Source organism: Solanum tuberosum, unplaced genomic scaffold, assembly GCF_000226075.1.
Source record: "Solanum tuberosum cultivar DM 1-3 516 R44 unplaced genomic scaffold, SolTub_3.0 scf00368, whole genome shotgun sequence".
In the NCBI taxonomy this organism is placed as follows: domain Eukaryota; kingdom Viridiplantae; phylum Streptophyta; class Magnoliopsida; order Solanales; family Solanaceae; genus Solanum; species Solanum tuberosum.
Genome location: NW_006239292.1, coordinates 287,691 through 305,542, shown reverse-complemented (window position 1 = coordinate 305,542; position 17,852 = coordinate 287,691). Strand labels below are relative to the sequence as shown.

Sequence of the window (17,852 nt, the reverse complement as noted above, 5' to 3'; positions counted from 1 at the left end):
AAAGGTAGGATAGTTAAAGTGCCTATTTGTGCATTATGAAAATTGGAGGTCAAAGTTAAAATTTGAAGCCAAGTTTAGGGGTCAATATATGTATTATGCCTAGAAAAAAGTGTAAAGCTTAATATCCACTTATTTAAAAGTTTAGATCCGCCTCTTTCGTCCAAACTCCAAAATAACCCAAACAGTTCTAGAAGTGTTAGTATTTGGTAACTTAAAAAAAACCAAAAAATAAAATAAATTAAATTAAAAACTTTTATCAAACAGCTGGGCCTCCCATCTTCCTCTTCCTCTGTTTTCTGCATGCTGTAATATAGCACGGCCAGCAGGGAAGAAACCGGCAGGCACCGGCACCGGCAACGTCACCGGCAGGGAAGTGTTTGGTGAAATCAGAAACTCAATCGTTAGATTTAGAGTAATAATAATAATTCTTCGCTTAGTATTTAACGGGAAGACAATTGTGGTTATCGGGTTTAATTCCTTCAATAAATTACAATAATCATGGCGGCTGCCGTGGTAGCAAATGGGAAGAAGAAATTAGAACAAAGAGGGCCTAAAATTGGGGTTATTAGTGGTCCGACCAATCCAATGGTGACACCTCTTTTAACAGATCTTTATCAGTTTACAATGGCTTATGCTTATTGGAAAGCTGGAAAACACAATGAACGAGCTGTGTGAGTGCCTGCATATTATTGATTTTCTATCAATTTGTCATGCATTTGATGTGTTTGATATAATGTGCAAGTACCGAAATTATTCATTTTGGCAGTTGATAGGGTCTAGAATTGTGATTGATCATTTTCTTCGTTGTTGAAAGATAATGATTTAATATGATCAATTGGTGAGGATCAACTTATGGAGATTTCTAACTTTTATTCATCTGATCAAGTGCCTTATTGAAAATACAAAACAGAGGACACACTTATTTATTAATCTTATATATGCATGCCTTATGACGGTTATGCATTAGTTCGGCTGAAACTTACACTTACAAATCGTTAAAATTATTCTTTTTATGTATATATTGTAGATGTTGAACTCCCTTTAGCCTTTTTCGTGTTTATTGCTTTCATATTTTGAACCTCCTTAGTGAAAATCCTTTCTCCGCCATTGCATTTCGACATAAGAGTATAATTCCATTTTGTGGGCCTAATATGTGGAAGTGTTTGGAGTAATGGCAGGCGATAAGATTCAAGCTCAAGATACATGATTGCTTCACCATGTTTATTTGATGAAGCAACTCGTATTTTATAGCGGGACATACTCATTTTTATGTTGATCAGTTTAATTTAGAGAAGGACACATTAATTTGTTTATTTTAAGTTTACAACAGTAATATTCTTATTCAGTTGTTGAGAAAATGTTTGTTCATCTAAAATCTAAGTGAGCCACTAAATGACTTGTCCCTATTTGGTTGAATATTTCAGGTTTGACTTGTATTTCCGTAAGAATCCATTTGGTGGTGAATATACAATATTTTCTGGGTTAGAAGAATGCATAAAGCTTATTGCTCATTACAAATTAACTGAGGATGAGATAGCTTTTATCAGGAAATCATTGCCCCCGTCGTGTGAGGTAGATTAATTATTGACAAAGTAAATAAACAGTTGTAATGTGTGTAAAAGTTATATTTGACGAGAGATAGAAATCTGCTTGTATCTTTTTGTCCTTTTAGGGTTATTCATTGTTTTTTATTATTATATTATATGTCATTATAGGAAACTTGTGCATGAATTCTGGAGGATTAATGTTTTTCTTGTTTCATGATACCTTAGTGAAATATGATTATGAGCGAAACCTGGGTAATTAATGAGATTACGTAACCATGAGTGGTTATGAGTGAACTGGTGGCTTATTTCTAGTCATTACTTTTATTCCAGATGTTGCTTTGGCAACATATCAAAGTGTATCTAGATAATTTTGGCAAAAGCTGTTGTCATCTAATTTATTTATCTTTCATTTGGCATATGTTCTTTTGCTGCTATGGATATTTGGTTAACATAAAGGAAAGAGGTTCATGCCATATCTGTACACTAAATTGTTATGAATATACTGAAGCTGTTATGGCAAGTCAGAGTAGTTGTAATTTTGTTCACATTGGTATCTAACCCCGCATCTTCTTTGAGAATTTTTTTTCTGCTCTCATGAACATACCATCTCATTCTGTTGAGAAAATCAGGCAGTGTTTCAATATCTCGTCTTCTAGTTGTTTGTGCCTTCATACTACCTTTTCATGTATGCTTGAAGAATTGTTTGACATACTTAGGGCTCTTTTGGTTGGGGAAAGGGTTATCCCGGGATTGTTATCTCACCCTCAATGTGGGATAAAAATAACACGACAATCCCGTGATAACTAATCCCTGGATAAGTTATCCCCTGACTTTATCCCAACCAAACATGGGATAAACTCATCCTAAAATTAATCCCGGGATTAATTGTCCCTTATCCCTCGTGACAAATGAGCCCTTACAGTCTTAAGTGCTTGAGAGATAAGCATCTGCTGATGGACTTTGTAGGATGCCTTCTATAACTACCTTCGAGGAATTGACTGTTCAGATGTTGAGATATTTTCTATACCTGAAGGTTCAGTTGTCTTTCCCAAGGTGCCGCTGATGAGGATTGAAGGGTCCATTGCTGTGAGTACCAACTAAACTATCCTTTTATTCATGCTTGTCCTTGAAAGATGCATTGTTCTCAGTATTGATGCTTCATGCATTTTCTGAAACTTCTGTTCGATTGTCATATCTGGGAATTGCTTTTGAATCTCGAAGGTGGTTCAATTACTAGAAACTGCACTTGTCAATCTCATAAACTATGCATCGCTAGTCACTACTAATGCAGCAAGACATCGTTTTGTTGCGGGAAAGTCCAAGCTGCTGCTGGAATTTGGGCTTCGAAGAGCACAGGTTTCTCTTCTTTCCTTCCAATAACTTGAAATTGGAAGGTCTCTCTTACAAATGATTCAATGATCTTTGCTTCTTCATGAGTAGGGTCCAGATGGTGGTATATCAGCTTCGAAATATTGCTATATGGGAGGATTTGATGCAACAAGGTGATTCCATACACAATCTATCCTGTTATAATCTGTTTCCATGAAATAGTGCAATTATCTATTCCTCTTTCTAAGTGAGATGCAGTTTTTAATTTCATTCGGACATCCTTTTTATTTTGAAATAAAATAAAAGTTTAAGATTCTTAGAACCAGTTAGTCATAAATGTTATTAAAAAAACAGCTTGTCATAACAGTACAAATGTGTCACTGTACAACTGGTATGATTGAGAACACACTCAATTGGCCAGATTCTTGAACAAGTAGTTTGCAGATAGTCACCAACAACAACTACGCCTCGAATGTGTTTTCTTGTCAAGTGCTTTTAAATTCCAAAATTTTCTTTTATAAGTAAAGGATGTTCTCTCTTCTAGAAACAAAAGTGTATGTTTTCTGAAAGGATCAGTAAACTGGGAGGTCATGAAATTTGACCTTAAAATGGAGAAGATCACATGAAGCTAGACGCTAGAGTAGGCTCTCGATAAGGATAGTTGACATCAATTGAGATTATTCGAACATTTCATTTACTTTGAATTTCTTTTCCTTTTGCTTTCCAGATGGGCTGAGCTTTCGTCAATACGATGAATATGTATCTCTTGATAAGCAACTCTTAACTTCTCAGATTATTTTTTACTGTTGCATTTGCTGAAACATAAAGTTTTATTAGCTTTTTATGTTTTATTAAGAATAAACTGTTTTTTCGTAAAACCTAGAGTATCGTGGTACTTTTACCCTATTGTTTGGAGATTTAATTGTTTATCATATTAATCTAGCCATGAGGATCATATATCTCTTCAAAAACTTTATTTGGCAGCAATGTGGCAGCTGGGAAGTTATTTGGGATCCCGCTCCGTGGAACACATTCCCATGCCTTCGTTAGCTCATTTATGGTAGGTGGAACCTTGCAACAGCTTTTCCTTCTGTGTAATATAAGTCACACTTTTAGTATAAGTGTTTCTAAAGTTTGTTTGTCCCACAGAATTCACAATGATCTTTGCTTACATACTTGGGATGTTCAAGGATCATAACTGAAAGGTGTCTTAGAATTATCAAGAAACAATGGGGTCGTTTGGTATGGTGTATAAAAGAATAGTACTGAATAGGGTGTAATACATGCATTATTTTCTCTAATACCTCCCTACCAAACAACCCCTAAGGGGTCGATTTGTTGCTGATTTGATTTATGCATGTATTACTAATACATTTCCAAAACTCTCTCATGCCATTTTCTCTGACCCCACATCCACCCCACCCCTGCAAAAGTTGATTACTATTTTCTACTTACTATTCAAACACTAGAAAATCCAAACACACCCTAGATCTTCTAATTTCATCTTTTTACATAAATTCTAGTTTGCTTTGATTCAAGATCGAAATTAATTATTATATTACTGCTACTGTTATTTTGGTAGGTGCAGATCATCATTTAGATCTTTTAAGTATTTTATTTAGATGCACACATACCACTTTACCTTTAACATATCTTCTTATGGTGATAGAAATAAGCCCAATTTGGATATTGGAAAAGAGGGTTTTTGGTTGCTAAGGAAATGTATATTTCGTAAACTATGTAATAGAGGCTTGGGATTGAGGTTTAATTGATTTTGATTTGAACTCTGTAATAGAACCTTTGATTGTTGGAAGGGGTTGTCAAACAAAGATTTTCATTTGCAGAAATTATATTTGAAAAGGTTGAACAGACGTGCTTTCTTTGTAGGTCCTTGTATGCATAAGTGCATACATTCATGTAAATATGTGATTGCTTGGAGAACAAGTATACTGCAGTAACATATACTTGCAGCACTTGACAATTTTACTCATGGATACTTGTGACAATGAGATAATCAAAACATCTTTCTATAAGTTGAAGTAAAATCCACTTTATGTGAGTTCGAATTCCGACTTATGTGTTTCTTGTTCTCCATAAATTAAAGCAATATTCACTAGCTTTAGCACTTCTTATTAAGTGAGTTGCAGTGGCGGAGCGAGGGTAAACAAGGGGATTCAAAAAAGAAAAGAAAAATTGTGCAAATGGGATTCAATGACTTATGTATATACAAAAAAAATAATCATGTTTACCCTACTTACATAGTATAATTTTTCAACAAAGGGGGTTCGTTCAGTTAACCCCCTTACACCCCTCTGCCTCTGCCCTTGGTGAGTTGTCAGCGGTCAACTAGTGAGGCCTGGTCTTTAGCATGGTTTCTAATTTAAAGGTTTAGTTTTTTCTATTGATTGGTTATGTCTCGTTCATCTTGTTAATAATGAAGATAAACAGAACGGTTATATAAGGACTATCTAAATTATAATTGGTCTCTAGATGCTCAATACTTGGGATTTTATGCTCACTGTCTTGCCCTGGATCAAAGTTATATGTTCTCTGATTTTATCTAATATTATGCAGAGCCTAGATGAGATCACTGAGAGATCACTTACACACCTTGATAGTCCCAAGGTTTGTAAGGATTTTGTTTGTCTAGTGATGACGTGGCTTACTAAATTAAAGGTATTATTTCGCCCTTTTAATTTAACTGCTGTGTGCTTGTTGGCTTATTATTGTCTACTTCAATCTCCAGCCATCAGATTTTGTTCTAAATTATCCATTTAGTTCTGAGTTTGCACTTTGAGCATGTTTTGTTCCGTACTTTCAAGTATCCTTTATGTTTTGGCTTCACCTTTTCATTCCTCCCTATTAATTTTACTCGGGGGGCTTCTAATTTTCTAGTATGACCACTCAAAATTTGATTAATCTAGGAAGTGTTGGGGGGTTTATCCAATTCAGGTGGTTGTCCGGATGTAAATGCTTATCACTCTTTACCTGTGTAAGCCCGTTGCATAAGGGTAATAGGTTGTCTTATGTTTGGACCTAGTCACGAGTGAGTTCACCTTAACCTAAGTGGTAGCTTGAAGTGGCAGGCAGCTTAGTGGATAAGTGGCTAATTGCTTACTTGTGATCCCAAGGTGTGATTCCCATTTGAGAGAGACTTTTTGAATTTCAGCTTTAGTCCAAATACCATTTCAAGCGGCTGTACAGTCACTGGTAGCATATCATTCTAGATCGTGCCAGTTAATCATCATTCCCCATTTGATTTACCTACTCTGGAAACAACTTAGGTGTCAGAATAAATGATAAAGATCCTTACATATTACATAGGAGTTGATTACGTGGAAACATTTTTTTATTTATTGCAGCTTAGCTTTCCTTTTTTATATAACCATGGTATCCGAGCCAACGCGGGGTCTCGTCTTATTCCACAGATATCTGCCACCTCCCACTTGCAACAGGTTGGTACCAAGTAACTCTATCTACCAAGGCTAGGACAGATGGGAAGAAATCACCTAGTGTTTTTGTCTCTGCTGGGATTGGGATTTAAACATGAGACCTTGTGGTTCTCACTCCTTCATTGACCACTAGGTCACACCCTTGGGTGCTTTATTGCAGACTTATCTTGGACTCCCATAATAAAGCTGAAAGCCGAAAAAAAGATCTTCTATCATCTGGGTGTATTCTTAGTTCCTGCAGACATCTCTATTTATATCCGTCTAATTTAATTGAAGGGACTGCCTAATTTTTCCTGTCCTCCCTTCCTCTATTAAAGATTACAAACAATTGATTCTTAATCAAAATTGAGCAACTCTCAAATCTTGAAAATCTTCAAATTTTAAGTGATGAAGGTAGTTGATGCTTCTTCTCTTCCATTTTGAACTTGGATATCATTGTTATGATGACTGTGCTATCTTCAGCGGTCATCCTTATTAGGTGGAATTTTCAATGAGACAAACCAAAGTGAATTAGCAGCTTTCGCCTCATATGGGCTCGCCTTTCCTGGAAGCTTTTTGGCCCTTGTCGATACTTATGATGTAAGTGCAATTTTAGATACTTCTGCCACTGCTTTATTTTGTTTTTGGGATACTTGACCTTTTATCTGTAAACTATGCATGTCTAGTTTAATGAGCAAAAATTCTTCGTAATTTGCGTTAATATCCTAAAATAAGGAAATCTACTTTGAAAGAGAAGGGAATAATCATGGTATCCAGTTGTCAGCTCAGGCATAATCTTCAGCTTGCAGGATTTTAGTTTCATAGTGTATTTCTACTCTGTTCTGATAATCTGCTCTGGCACATACTTACTTTCTTATTGACCATCTATAACTTGTACTTTAACAGGTCATGAGAAGTGGTGTTCCAAATTTTTGTGCAGTTGCTCTTGCACTTAATGATTTGGGGTAAGTGCTTCCCCTGACAAGTTCTATTTTGTGTCATCTACTTCATATGATGCTTATTAGATTAAAAGGTATGCTGCTGAATATTTGATGATATATTGAACCTATGGAAAAGAGATGCCAGCTCGAATTCCTAGTGCTTTTTTGTTAATCTGATCTTGTCAAGCTTTGTAGTGTTTATGTTTTCCTTTTTGTGTTCTCTCCCATTTATGAACTAGCTAAGAATAGGGCAGAATAGAAGGGAAAGATCCATATAAGTGATAGCTACTAGTTGAGGATAAGCTTAAGACTCGTATGCAACTTTTATAACTTATAGTATCATATATATATATATAATTTAACGTATTTTTAACTTTTATTTTATTCATTATGATATGAGCTTAAATGACGAAATGAGAATACATTTAGCCGACCCCGACTTATTTGGGACTGAGACATAGTTGTTGTTGTTTGTTGTATTTGTCTTGAAAGAGGTCTCACCAAAATCTGATATTGTAGGCTCCCTGCCTCCCACAGACCCACACCCCCAAAAACAAAAGGCCCAAAAAAAACTACAGAAAATAAATAGCTGAAAAAAAACAAAAAGGAGTTGAGAAGCTTAGATATCTGAGGCCTTCTTTCCCTTGAGCACATTGTGTTCATGTTATGGAAAATTATCCACTTTTTTTGGTCGACAGAGCACAGTTTTTTTCTTAACTTAGCATGATTACCTCCTTTTACTGTCCAAATTAATAGTTCTCTCCTCTAAGGATTTATTATTTTAGTTGAAACCATCATTTGTTTGACCAAGTCTGTTTCTACTTGATGTATTTTTTATTTTCTACTGTAGTTATCAGAATATGTCCATGCCTTATTATGTTTGTCGTTTTTATGTTATATTTACAGGTATAGAGCAGTTGGCGTTAGATTAGATTCTGGTGATCTTGCTTATCAGTCATGCGAAGCCAGGAAATTCTTTCAAACTATTGAAAAAGAGTTTGGAGTGCCTGGTTTTGGAAAGATGAACATCACAGCTAGCAATGACCTTAATGAGGAAACATTGGATGCGCTAAAGAAACAGGTTAGAGCACCAGGAATCCAACACACGCGTAACATGCAGAATCCTGTCCTATGTCATCGACCTCTATAATGTCTCCCATTGCCATAAAAGTTTTCTTCAATAGCTGTCTTCTTGCGCTTCACTTTGTTATAACTTGGTCCAGCTTCATTATTTCCATTTGTTTAACTATGCGTGTGTGTGTGTGTGTGTGTTTATGTATATATATGTCAGTAGTTCTCATCAATATCCTCATGTTGCTTATAATGCTATAGAGACAACTCCTTAAAATGTCAAATATTTCTCGAGTGTGGTGACTTTAAGATCTCTTCGTCTAAATTTTGGAAGTAAACTGAGCTAAATATTATGTAACAAGCAAACCATTAAGTAATGAAAATATATGGCGGTTCGCGCTCATGTCAGTTTTAGCACTCAAGAATCGACCAGGAAAAAAGGATGCAAAAATACAACACTAAACTATGCTAATAAAATTTAGTTCTTTGCATTACCTCCTAGTGTATGTTCATTGTTTTAAAAGGCTGAGGCATGAGTATACACTTCCGACTAGATACTTTTCATTCTTATAACGTCAAATTCTTGAGTCTATAGCTTGAATTCATGCATTTGTATGCACTGCCTTCCGTTGTTTTCCCTTGATTGAAAGGTAGATATTTGACTTAATTCCTAAACAGGGACACGAGGTTGATTCTTTTGGTATTGGAACACATTTGGTTACCTGTTACGCACAGCCCGCTCTAGGTGTTGTTTTCAAGTTGGTTGAGATAAATAATCAACCTAGGATCAAGCTTTCTGAAGATGTTACAAAGGTTTGCTGAAGCTATGCTCTCTTCTCTGGGCATTTCAGATCCAATATGGATTTCATTCTCTTTCCTCTTTATTCCATGATATGGACGTTCATTCTGTTTCCTTTCTAGGTCTCCATTCCATGTAAAAAACGGTGTTTCAGATTGTATGGGAAGGAAGGCTACCCCCTTGTTGACATAATGACCGGTGAAAATGAACCACCTCCTAAGGTACTTTGATTTATTTTATTTTATCAGTACATCCTAAGGCATTTTATCAAGCTTGTCATGTCTAGTTCTTAAGTGGCGTTCCATATGATTTATCTGGTGTATATAATGGTTAACAAAGAAACATTGACAGGTAGGTGAACGAATTTTGTGTCGTCATCCGTTTACTGAATCTAAAAGGGCATATGTTGTTCCCCAACGTGTTGAGGAGCTTTTAAAGTGTTTTTGGCCTGGAAGTTCAGGTGAGACTTGTTATCTTTCGAGTTATATTAATTATTAAGCTGGAAAATGTTTTTTAAAGAATGTGACCCTATAGTCTTGGAATTCCTAAATACATATCGGGCTGTCTTAGCTACGGTTTGTGAGTTACAAGTTATTTGCAAAGTGACTAGGACTTCAAACTGCTACATTTTTCTTTCATGAAGACATTCTTCAATCATCTTGTATGGAGGTTTAGGCATTAAAAACAACCAAGCCATTTAAATTGTGTTCTTTTTTTCCCAGACTGGGGGGAGGTTGACGATTTAGATAAAGAAAAGTAGATTGTACAATTTTTTCCTCGTCTCGTTTCCACAATAAAAAACAAGAAAAACAGTTGTTGAAATGTAAAAATTCTGCAGCACTTGTTGGCACAAAGTCTACTTCAGTTTTATCAAGTATTCCAAGGGCAGATACACCTTGCCCCGACCGATGTCATGTGACACCAGTTCGTATATATAGATAATATATAAGCAAAATGAATGATATTGGGTATAAATATAACAAAAGAGACCACTTTCCATCATAGTGATCTTAATTACTTGTTCACTTCTGCACAAAATTTTGGAGTGTTGACACTGCTTACATAAAATTTTGTATACGCCACTAAAATGATATGTGAGTGAAAATGGTCGATGAGTCTATGCATCCAATATTGAAAAAAAATTGATGTTGATTTTTATCATTTCTGAAGATAAAATACGAGAAGATTTGCCTCCATTGAAGGACATAAGGGAACGGTGTATTGAACAACTGGAGCAGATGCGGCCAGATCACATGAGAAGACTGAACCCAACACCATACAAGGTATGCTGATGAGAAATCTAGTACATATTCGAGTTATAGTTTTTTTTCACTGCTCAGCATCTAAATGTGGGTTCAACTGAACTTTGTTAGTTTTCCTTGATATTTTTCTGAGCAGGTTAGTGTGAGCGCAAAGTTGTATGATTTCATCCATTTCCTCTGGCTCAACGAAGCCCCGGTTGGGGAGTTGCAATGATCGATCAAATGAAGGAATATAATTTTTGGAAGATTCTTTTTGCGCAGCATAGTTGGTTCGAAAAGGATCTTCTAATAACATGTACATCTTTTTTCCTTTTCTTTTCTTTTTTTCTGGGCAGTGGAGTATCTAAGATATCTTGGATATTTATATTATGAATAGAATAAAAGCCAGTTTTTTCCCCTTTGTTTTCTCTTATAAATAAGAAAGAGAAATAAAGTAATTGAAATATAAAGCAGATGTAGGCTATGTTGGCTTGACCCTGATGACATATGTGATCGAGGTTGATGAAATTCCTTCAAGCTCAACAATGGAGTAATTGGAGAAAAGAAAAATACACAAAGGAAGAGAGAAAATATATTGCTTCTCTATTTCTGAAAGATACTAAACTGTATTACAATTACAATGTAGTGAGTATATATAGGATTATCTAATCTACTCTAAGCTAACATTTACAGCTCAGCAACAACTGATTTACAGCTCAGCAACAACTGACAATTACTCTGCACTAATCGACTCTAACACACCTTTTGACAGAATAACTAACTCCTAACCACCTTTAACTAACTTTTAAACTAACCATTCTATTTCTCAACACTTCCCCTCAAGCTAGGCAGTGTGAATAAGTCCAACACTCCTAGCTTGCGCAAGAGATAGTTATGTTGTGATCCATTCAATGCTTTTGTGAACAAGTCTGCTTCTTGATCCTTAGAAGTTACATATATTGCCTTTATTGTTCCATCTTGAATTCTCTCTCGAATGAAATGTAGATCTATTTCAATGTGTTTGGTTCTTTCATGAAATATGGGATTTGCAGCAATCTAGATTGCTGCCTTACTGTCACTAAGCAACTTCACTGGAGTCTCAACATCAACCCTTAGTTCTTTGCAAATTCCCACCAGCCAAAGTATTTCTGAAATAACTGCAGTCATGCTCCTGTATTCTGCCTCTACTGCACTTCTAGAAACAATGCATTGTTTCTTTGATTTCCAGAATTCCCTAGTTTCATCACATATCCAGTGATGGACCTTCTTGAGTTAGGGCACCCTGCCCAATATGCATCACAAAATGCATTTAGTTGTGTTCCCTTTCTTAGCTTAGAAGTATTCCCAAACCTGGTTCATTTTTCACATATCTCACCACCCTGTAAGCTGCATTTATATGGGATTTCTTAGGTCAATGCATGAACTGACTGAGCATGTACACGGCATATGTAATATCTGGTTTGGTCATAGTTAGATACAATAATTTTCCAACTAGCCTTTGGTAAGGACCTGGATCTTCTAACTTGTCATCACTTAGATCTCCCACATATTCATCATATTCCATTGTGGTTAGTTTTTTATTGCATTCCATTGTAGTATTCACTGGTTGGACCCTGCCAGTCCCAAGTCTGTGATTAATTCTACAGCACACTTTCTCTGATTCATGAGTATCCCTTCATGTGACCTAGCTATCCCAATCCCAAGAAAGTACTTCATTTCACCTAGGTCCTTGATTTTAAACTTCTTCTGCAGTGCTATTTTTGCTTCCTAATTAATATATGATCATTTCATGTGATGAGCAGATCATCAACATAGACTAAAATGATTACTATGATGTCTCCCACCTTCCTTGTAAATAAGGAGTAATCAAAATAGCTCTGTATGAATCCTGAATTGGTTAAAACCTCAACAAGTTTTTAAGTTCCATTGTCTTGACGCCTGTTTGAGCCCATAATGGGATTTGTGCAGTCTACATGCTTGCTGGCAACTATTCTCCCCCTGACGGACAAATCCAGGTGGTGGGATCATGTATACCTCCTCAACCAAATCACCTTGAAAAAAGGCATTGAACACATTCATTTGGTGTAAACACCAGTGATTAGAAGAAGCTAAAGCATGCACTAATCTAACAGTGACCATTTTGACTACAGGAGAAAAAGTCTTCTGATAGTCCAATCCCTCTTTCTAGTTGTAGCCCTTGGCTACTAGCATTGCCTTTGTACCTCTCAACTTCACTATCAGCCATGTCCTTCACTTTGAAAACCCATTTATAACCTATTGGAGCTTTTCCGGGGGGGAGATCAACAATGGACAAAGTATGATTGTCCTGTAATGCAACTAGTTCCAGGTTCATAGCAGCAACCCACATAGGATCTGTGACAGCTCATCATATGATTGAGGCTCCCTGATGGGAGTGATTTTGGACAAGTAGGACTGATAGACAGGACTAAGCCTGGCAGTGGATAAGTAAGATTGCATGGGGTAAACACAATAGCTAGAAGTAGGAGCTAAGTAGGGTTTACCACATACATATTCTTGCAACCAATTCGGAGGAGCTTTGGTCCTTGTGGACTTTCTGTGAGGGACCAAAGAAGGTGCAGTATTGGTAATATCTGAAGATGATTCTGTTTGTGGAGAGGGAGAAGTCATGTTGGTGGTCATCTGAGGAAATGTGATAGGAGCAGGGTCAGGGCCTATTTGAGATAGGACACCATTGGGGAACACCTGCATTTTTTGTTGTCTTTGATCATCTGAAAAGGAAATAAGTTTTCTCTGAAAGAAACATCTCTGCTCACAAAGAAACTGTTAGTAAGCAGGTTATAAAGTCAATATCCTTTCTGAGTGGAAGAATAACCCATCAATATGGTTGCAATTGACCTTGGTGAAAACTTATCCCCACCAAAGATGCTGCACCCATTGGTCCTCATGTGTTGCAATGAAGGGACTTAAGCATAGAGAACTTCAAAGGGTGATTTCCCAGATAGGACCTGCATAGGCAGTCTATTCATCACATAGACAACATTCAGGACACACTCATTCCAGAACTTCAAGGGTGAAAAACCTGACAGCCTAATATAGCTCTAGCAACCTCCGAGATGTGTCTGTGTTTTCTCTCCACCAGCCCATTTTGTTGTGGTGTGTGAACACATAAGCTTTGATGGATAATACCAGATGAACTAAACAAATCTGTACAGCTAGAATTAAAAAATTCAGTCCCATTGTCACTTCTAAAAATTCTCACATGTTCATTGAATTGAGTTTTGATTAAGGCAAGGAATTGCTTTAGTATAACAATGACATCACACTTCATTCTCAACATATACACCAAAGTCATCCTACTACAATCATCCACTAAAGTGAGAAAGAATCTACAACCATTATGACTAGGTACCCTATATGGTCCCCAAACATCACCATGCATGGTGTGAAAAAGTTTATTGCATCTATTATAACTAGAAGGAAAAGGCATTCTGGTTTGCCTAGCTAGTGGGCAAGCATTACATGGCTGAACCTCATCCCAGTTATTTTTAAACTTCAGAGAAGAAACCTGCTTCAGCATTCTAGCTAGAGCATGTCCTAGCCTTCTATGCCAAATTTTCATGTCTACAAAACTTCCTACTTTGTTGTTGTCACTATAAACCATACTTGCTGATGTCAATTGATATTTATTCTCCTCCTTCTTTATGGGCAATTGAATATTGTATAAACCATCAACCTCCCTACCAATTCCCTTCACCACTCCACTGTGAAGATCCTGCATTACACAGAGATCAGGAAAGAAAGTGACAACACACTTTAAATCTTTGGTCAATTTGGAAACTGGATAAGAGGTTATGTGTAAAATCAGGAATACACAATACATTGTTTATAGTGTGATCAGTGTCTAGTCTGCACCTTCCCACACAAGCTACTTCTAGTGTATTACCATCTGGCAAAAAAACTCTCTTGGTGTTCTGATAATTTATTTGACAAATTCCATTCAGTATGTCTTTATTGTAGACCATATGATTAGTGGCCCTCGAATCTATAATCTACTTTCTAAAGGTTTCACTATTAGTAGCCATAAATACTTGAGTCATACTTGCCATCTGCTTGTCTGAATCAGTTGATACCTCTTTGTGAAGCATCTTTAAAATCTGATCATATTGTTCCTGAGTGAACATCATGCCACCTCCTTGGTTGGAACTTTGGGAAGATTGATCCATTTCATTTGAGTTCCTGCATTGGAAAGGATCATGACTAGTAGTTTTTGTGACTGCATTTGCTGAGTAGTGCTTCTTCTTAGGTTTGGAGTCTCTAGGAAATCCATGTAGTCTATTACATCTCTCTCTTGTATGTCCCTTCCATTTACAATAATCACAGTACAAATGCCTATTTTTGCCTTTGTAAGTTCCCCTTCCATAAGGACCAGGAGGTCCAGGAGATCCAGATGAGCCAGCTTGACTGTATTTCCCTAAAGAACCTGGTTCAAAACTTGAGGGCTAATTAGATCCTCTTTTGTTGCTGAATAGAGCTATGCCATCTGATCCTTTAGACATTTTCCCCAACATTTTCCCCAAATTCCTCTGGCTTTCCTCAGATACAAGCATGGTATATGCCTTGTTGATATTGGTAATAGGTATCATCATTAACATTTGACTCCTAGCTTGTGAATACGTTTCATTTAAGCCTGTCAAAAATTGTAAAAGTCGTAGATACTGATAGTGCTCAGCATACTTCTTAGATTCTGGACGTTCACATCCAGGACAGGGTACTAAGGAATCAAATTCTACCCACAAATCATTTAGCTTAGTGAAATAGCTCGAAATAGAGGATATTCCTTGTGTTAGTGATCCAATTTCTCTGTGCAACTGAAACACTCTAGAACCATTCTCCTTATCGAACCTCTCCTTCGAGTCATTCCATACCATACATGCACCAGAAGCATAAGCTACACAACTAAGCAGATCTTTGCTCATTGAGCTCATGATCCACAATAGAACTATGGCATTAATTTTCTCCCATAGATCGTGAAGTGAGGATGGAAATTTTTTCATTCGTGTGTCTCCCATCAACTAATCCCATCTTACTTTTACCTAAAAGCCCAATTCTCATAGATTTGCTCCACAGAGCATAATTTTCAGGACCAATAAGCTGAAAAGAAATGAGGGAACTACCTGGTGTGTCGCATCCTTGCAGAGGATGATTGGCATCAATTGTTGTAGTCATTCCAGTACTGCTTTCAGTGTTATTCTCCTCATTCATCACCATTGTTGTTAACTGAAGAATCGTGAAGATCTCAGTTGGTCAGATCACAATCGAAACTAAAACTTAGAAATTCCAGGACATGAGCAATTCAATTCATCACTCCTGCTCTGATACCATGATGAAATTCCTTCAAGCTCAACAATGGAGTAATGGAGAACATAAAAATACACAAAGGAAGAGATAAAATAACTTCCTTCTCTATTTCTGGAAGATACTAAACTGTATTACAATTACAATGTAGTGAGTATATATAGGATTATCTACTCTACTCTAAGCTAACATTTACAGCTCAACAACAACTGACAATTACTCTTCACTAACTGACTCTAACACACCTTTTGATAGAGTAACTAACTCCTAACCACCTTTAACTAACTTTTAAACTAACCATTCTATTTCTCAACAGAGGTATCTACATGAGCACATATAGACATTACGAGGTAGCTTCTCAGGAGTTGATTGCTAAGAATTAATACCTCAATAATCTATATATATAATAAAGGAGAAATATAGACAAGGTGGTGTGGCACCTCTTTATTGCCTCCATTTGCATTTATCTTTTTTTCTCCTTTTTTGGCCTTTTTAAAAAAAAAATTTAATTATTGTAGTGTAAAATTAATTACTTAATTTATTACAAATAAATATTTTATTAATGGATGAACATTTACAATAAAAACTCTTCACAATTTTTTTATTTGTTTGTCTCACTTCTAATAATAAAATGATAATACTTTCTTATATTTTATAAGTATTTTTTTAATATATTCACTAGGAGTTATTACCCATGACTTATTTCTCTTTAATTTTAATTTTTAATAATATTCATAACTCTCATAATTTTTATGTCCATAACCTCCAAACTTAAATTTGTAAGTTTGTGATGTCTTATGGTATTCCACTATTTTGCCTATAAATTCATACTTAGTTTCATGAAGATTCATATTCAAGATTACCTTTTCACTTCTTCATCAAATTGGTTTGTAAATGAACTAACATGTAAAAAAAAAAAAGTACATGAAGGTAAGAAATATTTCATTCTCAAGTCTTTATTCTTTCATTTTCTCTATTTTGTCTATATAAATTAATATTTGATTTGTGAATGAACTAACATGTAACAAAAAAGAAGTACATGAAGGTAAGAAATATTTCATTCTGAAGTCTTGATTTTTTCATTTGTTCTATTTTTTCTATATAAATTCATATTTAGTTTCATGAAGATTCACATTTAAAAATTATCATTTCTCTTCTTCATCATATTTGTTTGTGAATTATCTAACATGTAACAAAAAAGAAGTACTTGAAGGTAAGATATATTTCATTCTCAAGTCTTTATTTTTATTTTTATGTACTTGGACATGCTTTCTTAATATTTTGTTCATGTATGTATTATATATCATTCACCAAGCAAGTATAATTAAAAAAGGCCTAACCCATCGGTGGCCCCCTAAAGTTGGCACCAATTTTCACTTAGACACCTTAACTAAGATTTGTTCATTTTGGACACCTCATGTAATGTCCCGTTGTATCATTTTAACACTTTTTACTGACATGGCATAGTGTGTGTAATACACTCAATATCAGCGCGTGAAAGGCTTATTTAATCATTGTTTTCAATTTTCTTCCTCATTTTTCTGCCATCATCTCTCAAACTTGAACTCCAATGATGCAATCCAGATTGCCTCAAGGCTATCCATTCACCAACTTCAATGCTTTGATCAAGTGTTCACAATGATGGAGGTTGTTGGGCATGTATGGATGCCAAGAAGGGAGTTCCATGCCTTGCATCGTCACATATGCACCTTGAAGGAGCTCCCAGTTGGAGAACACCATGCTTGGATGATAGTTGAAGCGTGGGAGGCCTAATGAAGCAAGGAGGATCAAGTGAAGAATGTGCTCCATTCGGCAAGCTGAAGATCACTTCGGCGACTCACCAAAACCCTTTGGCGAGGGTTCCAGGATCGCCAACTGATCCAATGAGCTACAAGAGAAGGCTGCCCATTCGGCGAGCATGGAGGACATTCGGTGTATCTCCCATTGACTCCCAGACCACCGAAAGTTGCAGTAGCTATCAAAAGAGGGAGCCAAGGTGAAGTGCACATCACCGACTGGTCGGCGACTCGCCAAGAGAATTGGGCGAGCCCAACTTAGCTCACCCATTGGTCCATTTTGGGTCACTTTTGGGCCCATCTATGTAATAATGCTCTAAACTATAAATAGGTGTCTTAGGGTTCATTTTAGTCAGACTG

At 36.2% G+C, this 17,852-nt stretch overlaps 1 protein-coding gene across 2 annotated transcripts; it reads left to right on the top strand.

The window, feature by feature from the left end:
* The first annotated feature begins 222 nt into the window (after positions 1-222).
* On the top strand, positions 223-17,852 carry LOC102592075 (nicotinate phosphoribosyltransferase 1-like). Of its 2 annotated transcripts, XR_001475377.1 has the most exons (16): positions 223-671; positions 1,425-1,572; positions 2,514-2,633; positions 2,769-2,903; positions 2,988-3,049; positions 3,861-3,936; positions 5,451-5,552; positions 6,791-6,907; positions 7,214-7,272; positions 8,155-8,329; positions 8,998-9,132; positions 9,241-9,339; positions 9,470-9,578; positions 10,289-10,401; positions 10,517-10,675; positions 17,281-17,852. XR_001475377.1 is itself a non-coding variant. In XM_006361672.2 (15 exons), the coding sequence occupies exons 1-15, from the start codon at positions 499-501 to the stop codon at positions 10,592-10,594; spliced, it is 1,701 nt and encodes a 566-aa protein (XP_006361734.1). In that variant the 5' UTR covers positions 223-498; the 3' UTR covers positions 10,595-10,780. The 2 variants fall into 2 exon arrangements, 1 of the variants encoding a protein (XP_006361734.1); XM_006361672.2 differs by lacking the exon at positions 17,281-17,852 and having other exon boundaries at positions 10,517-10,780.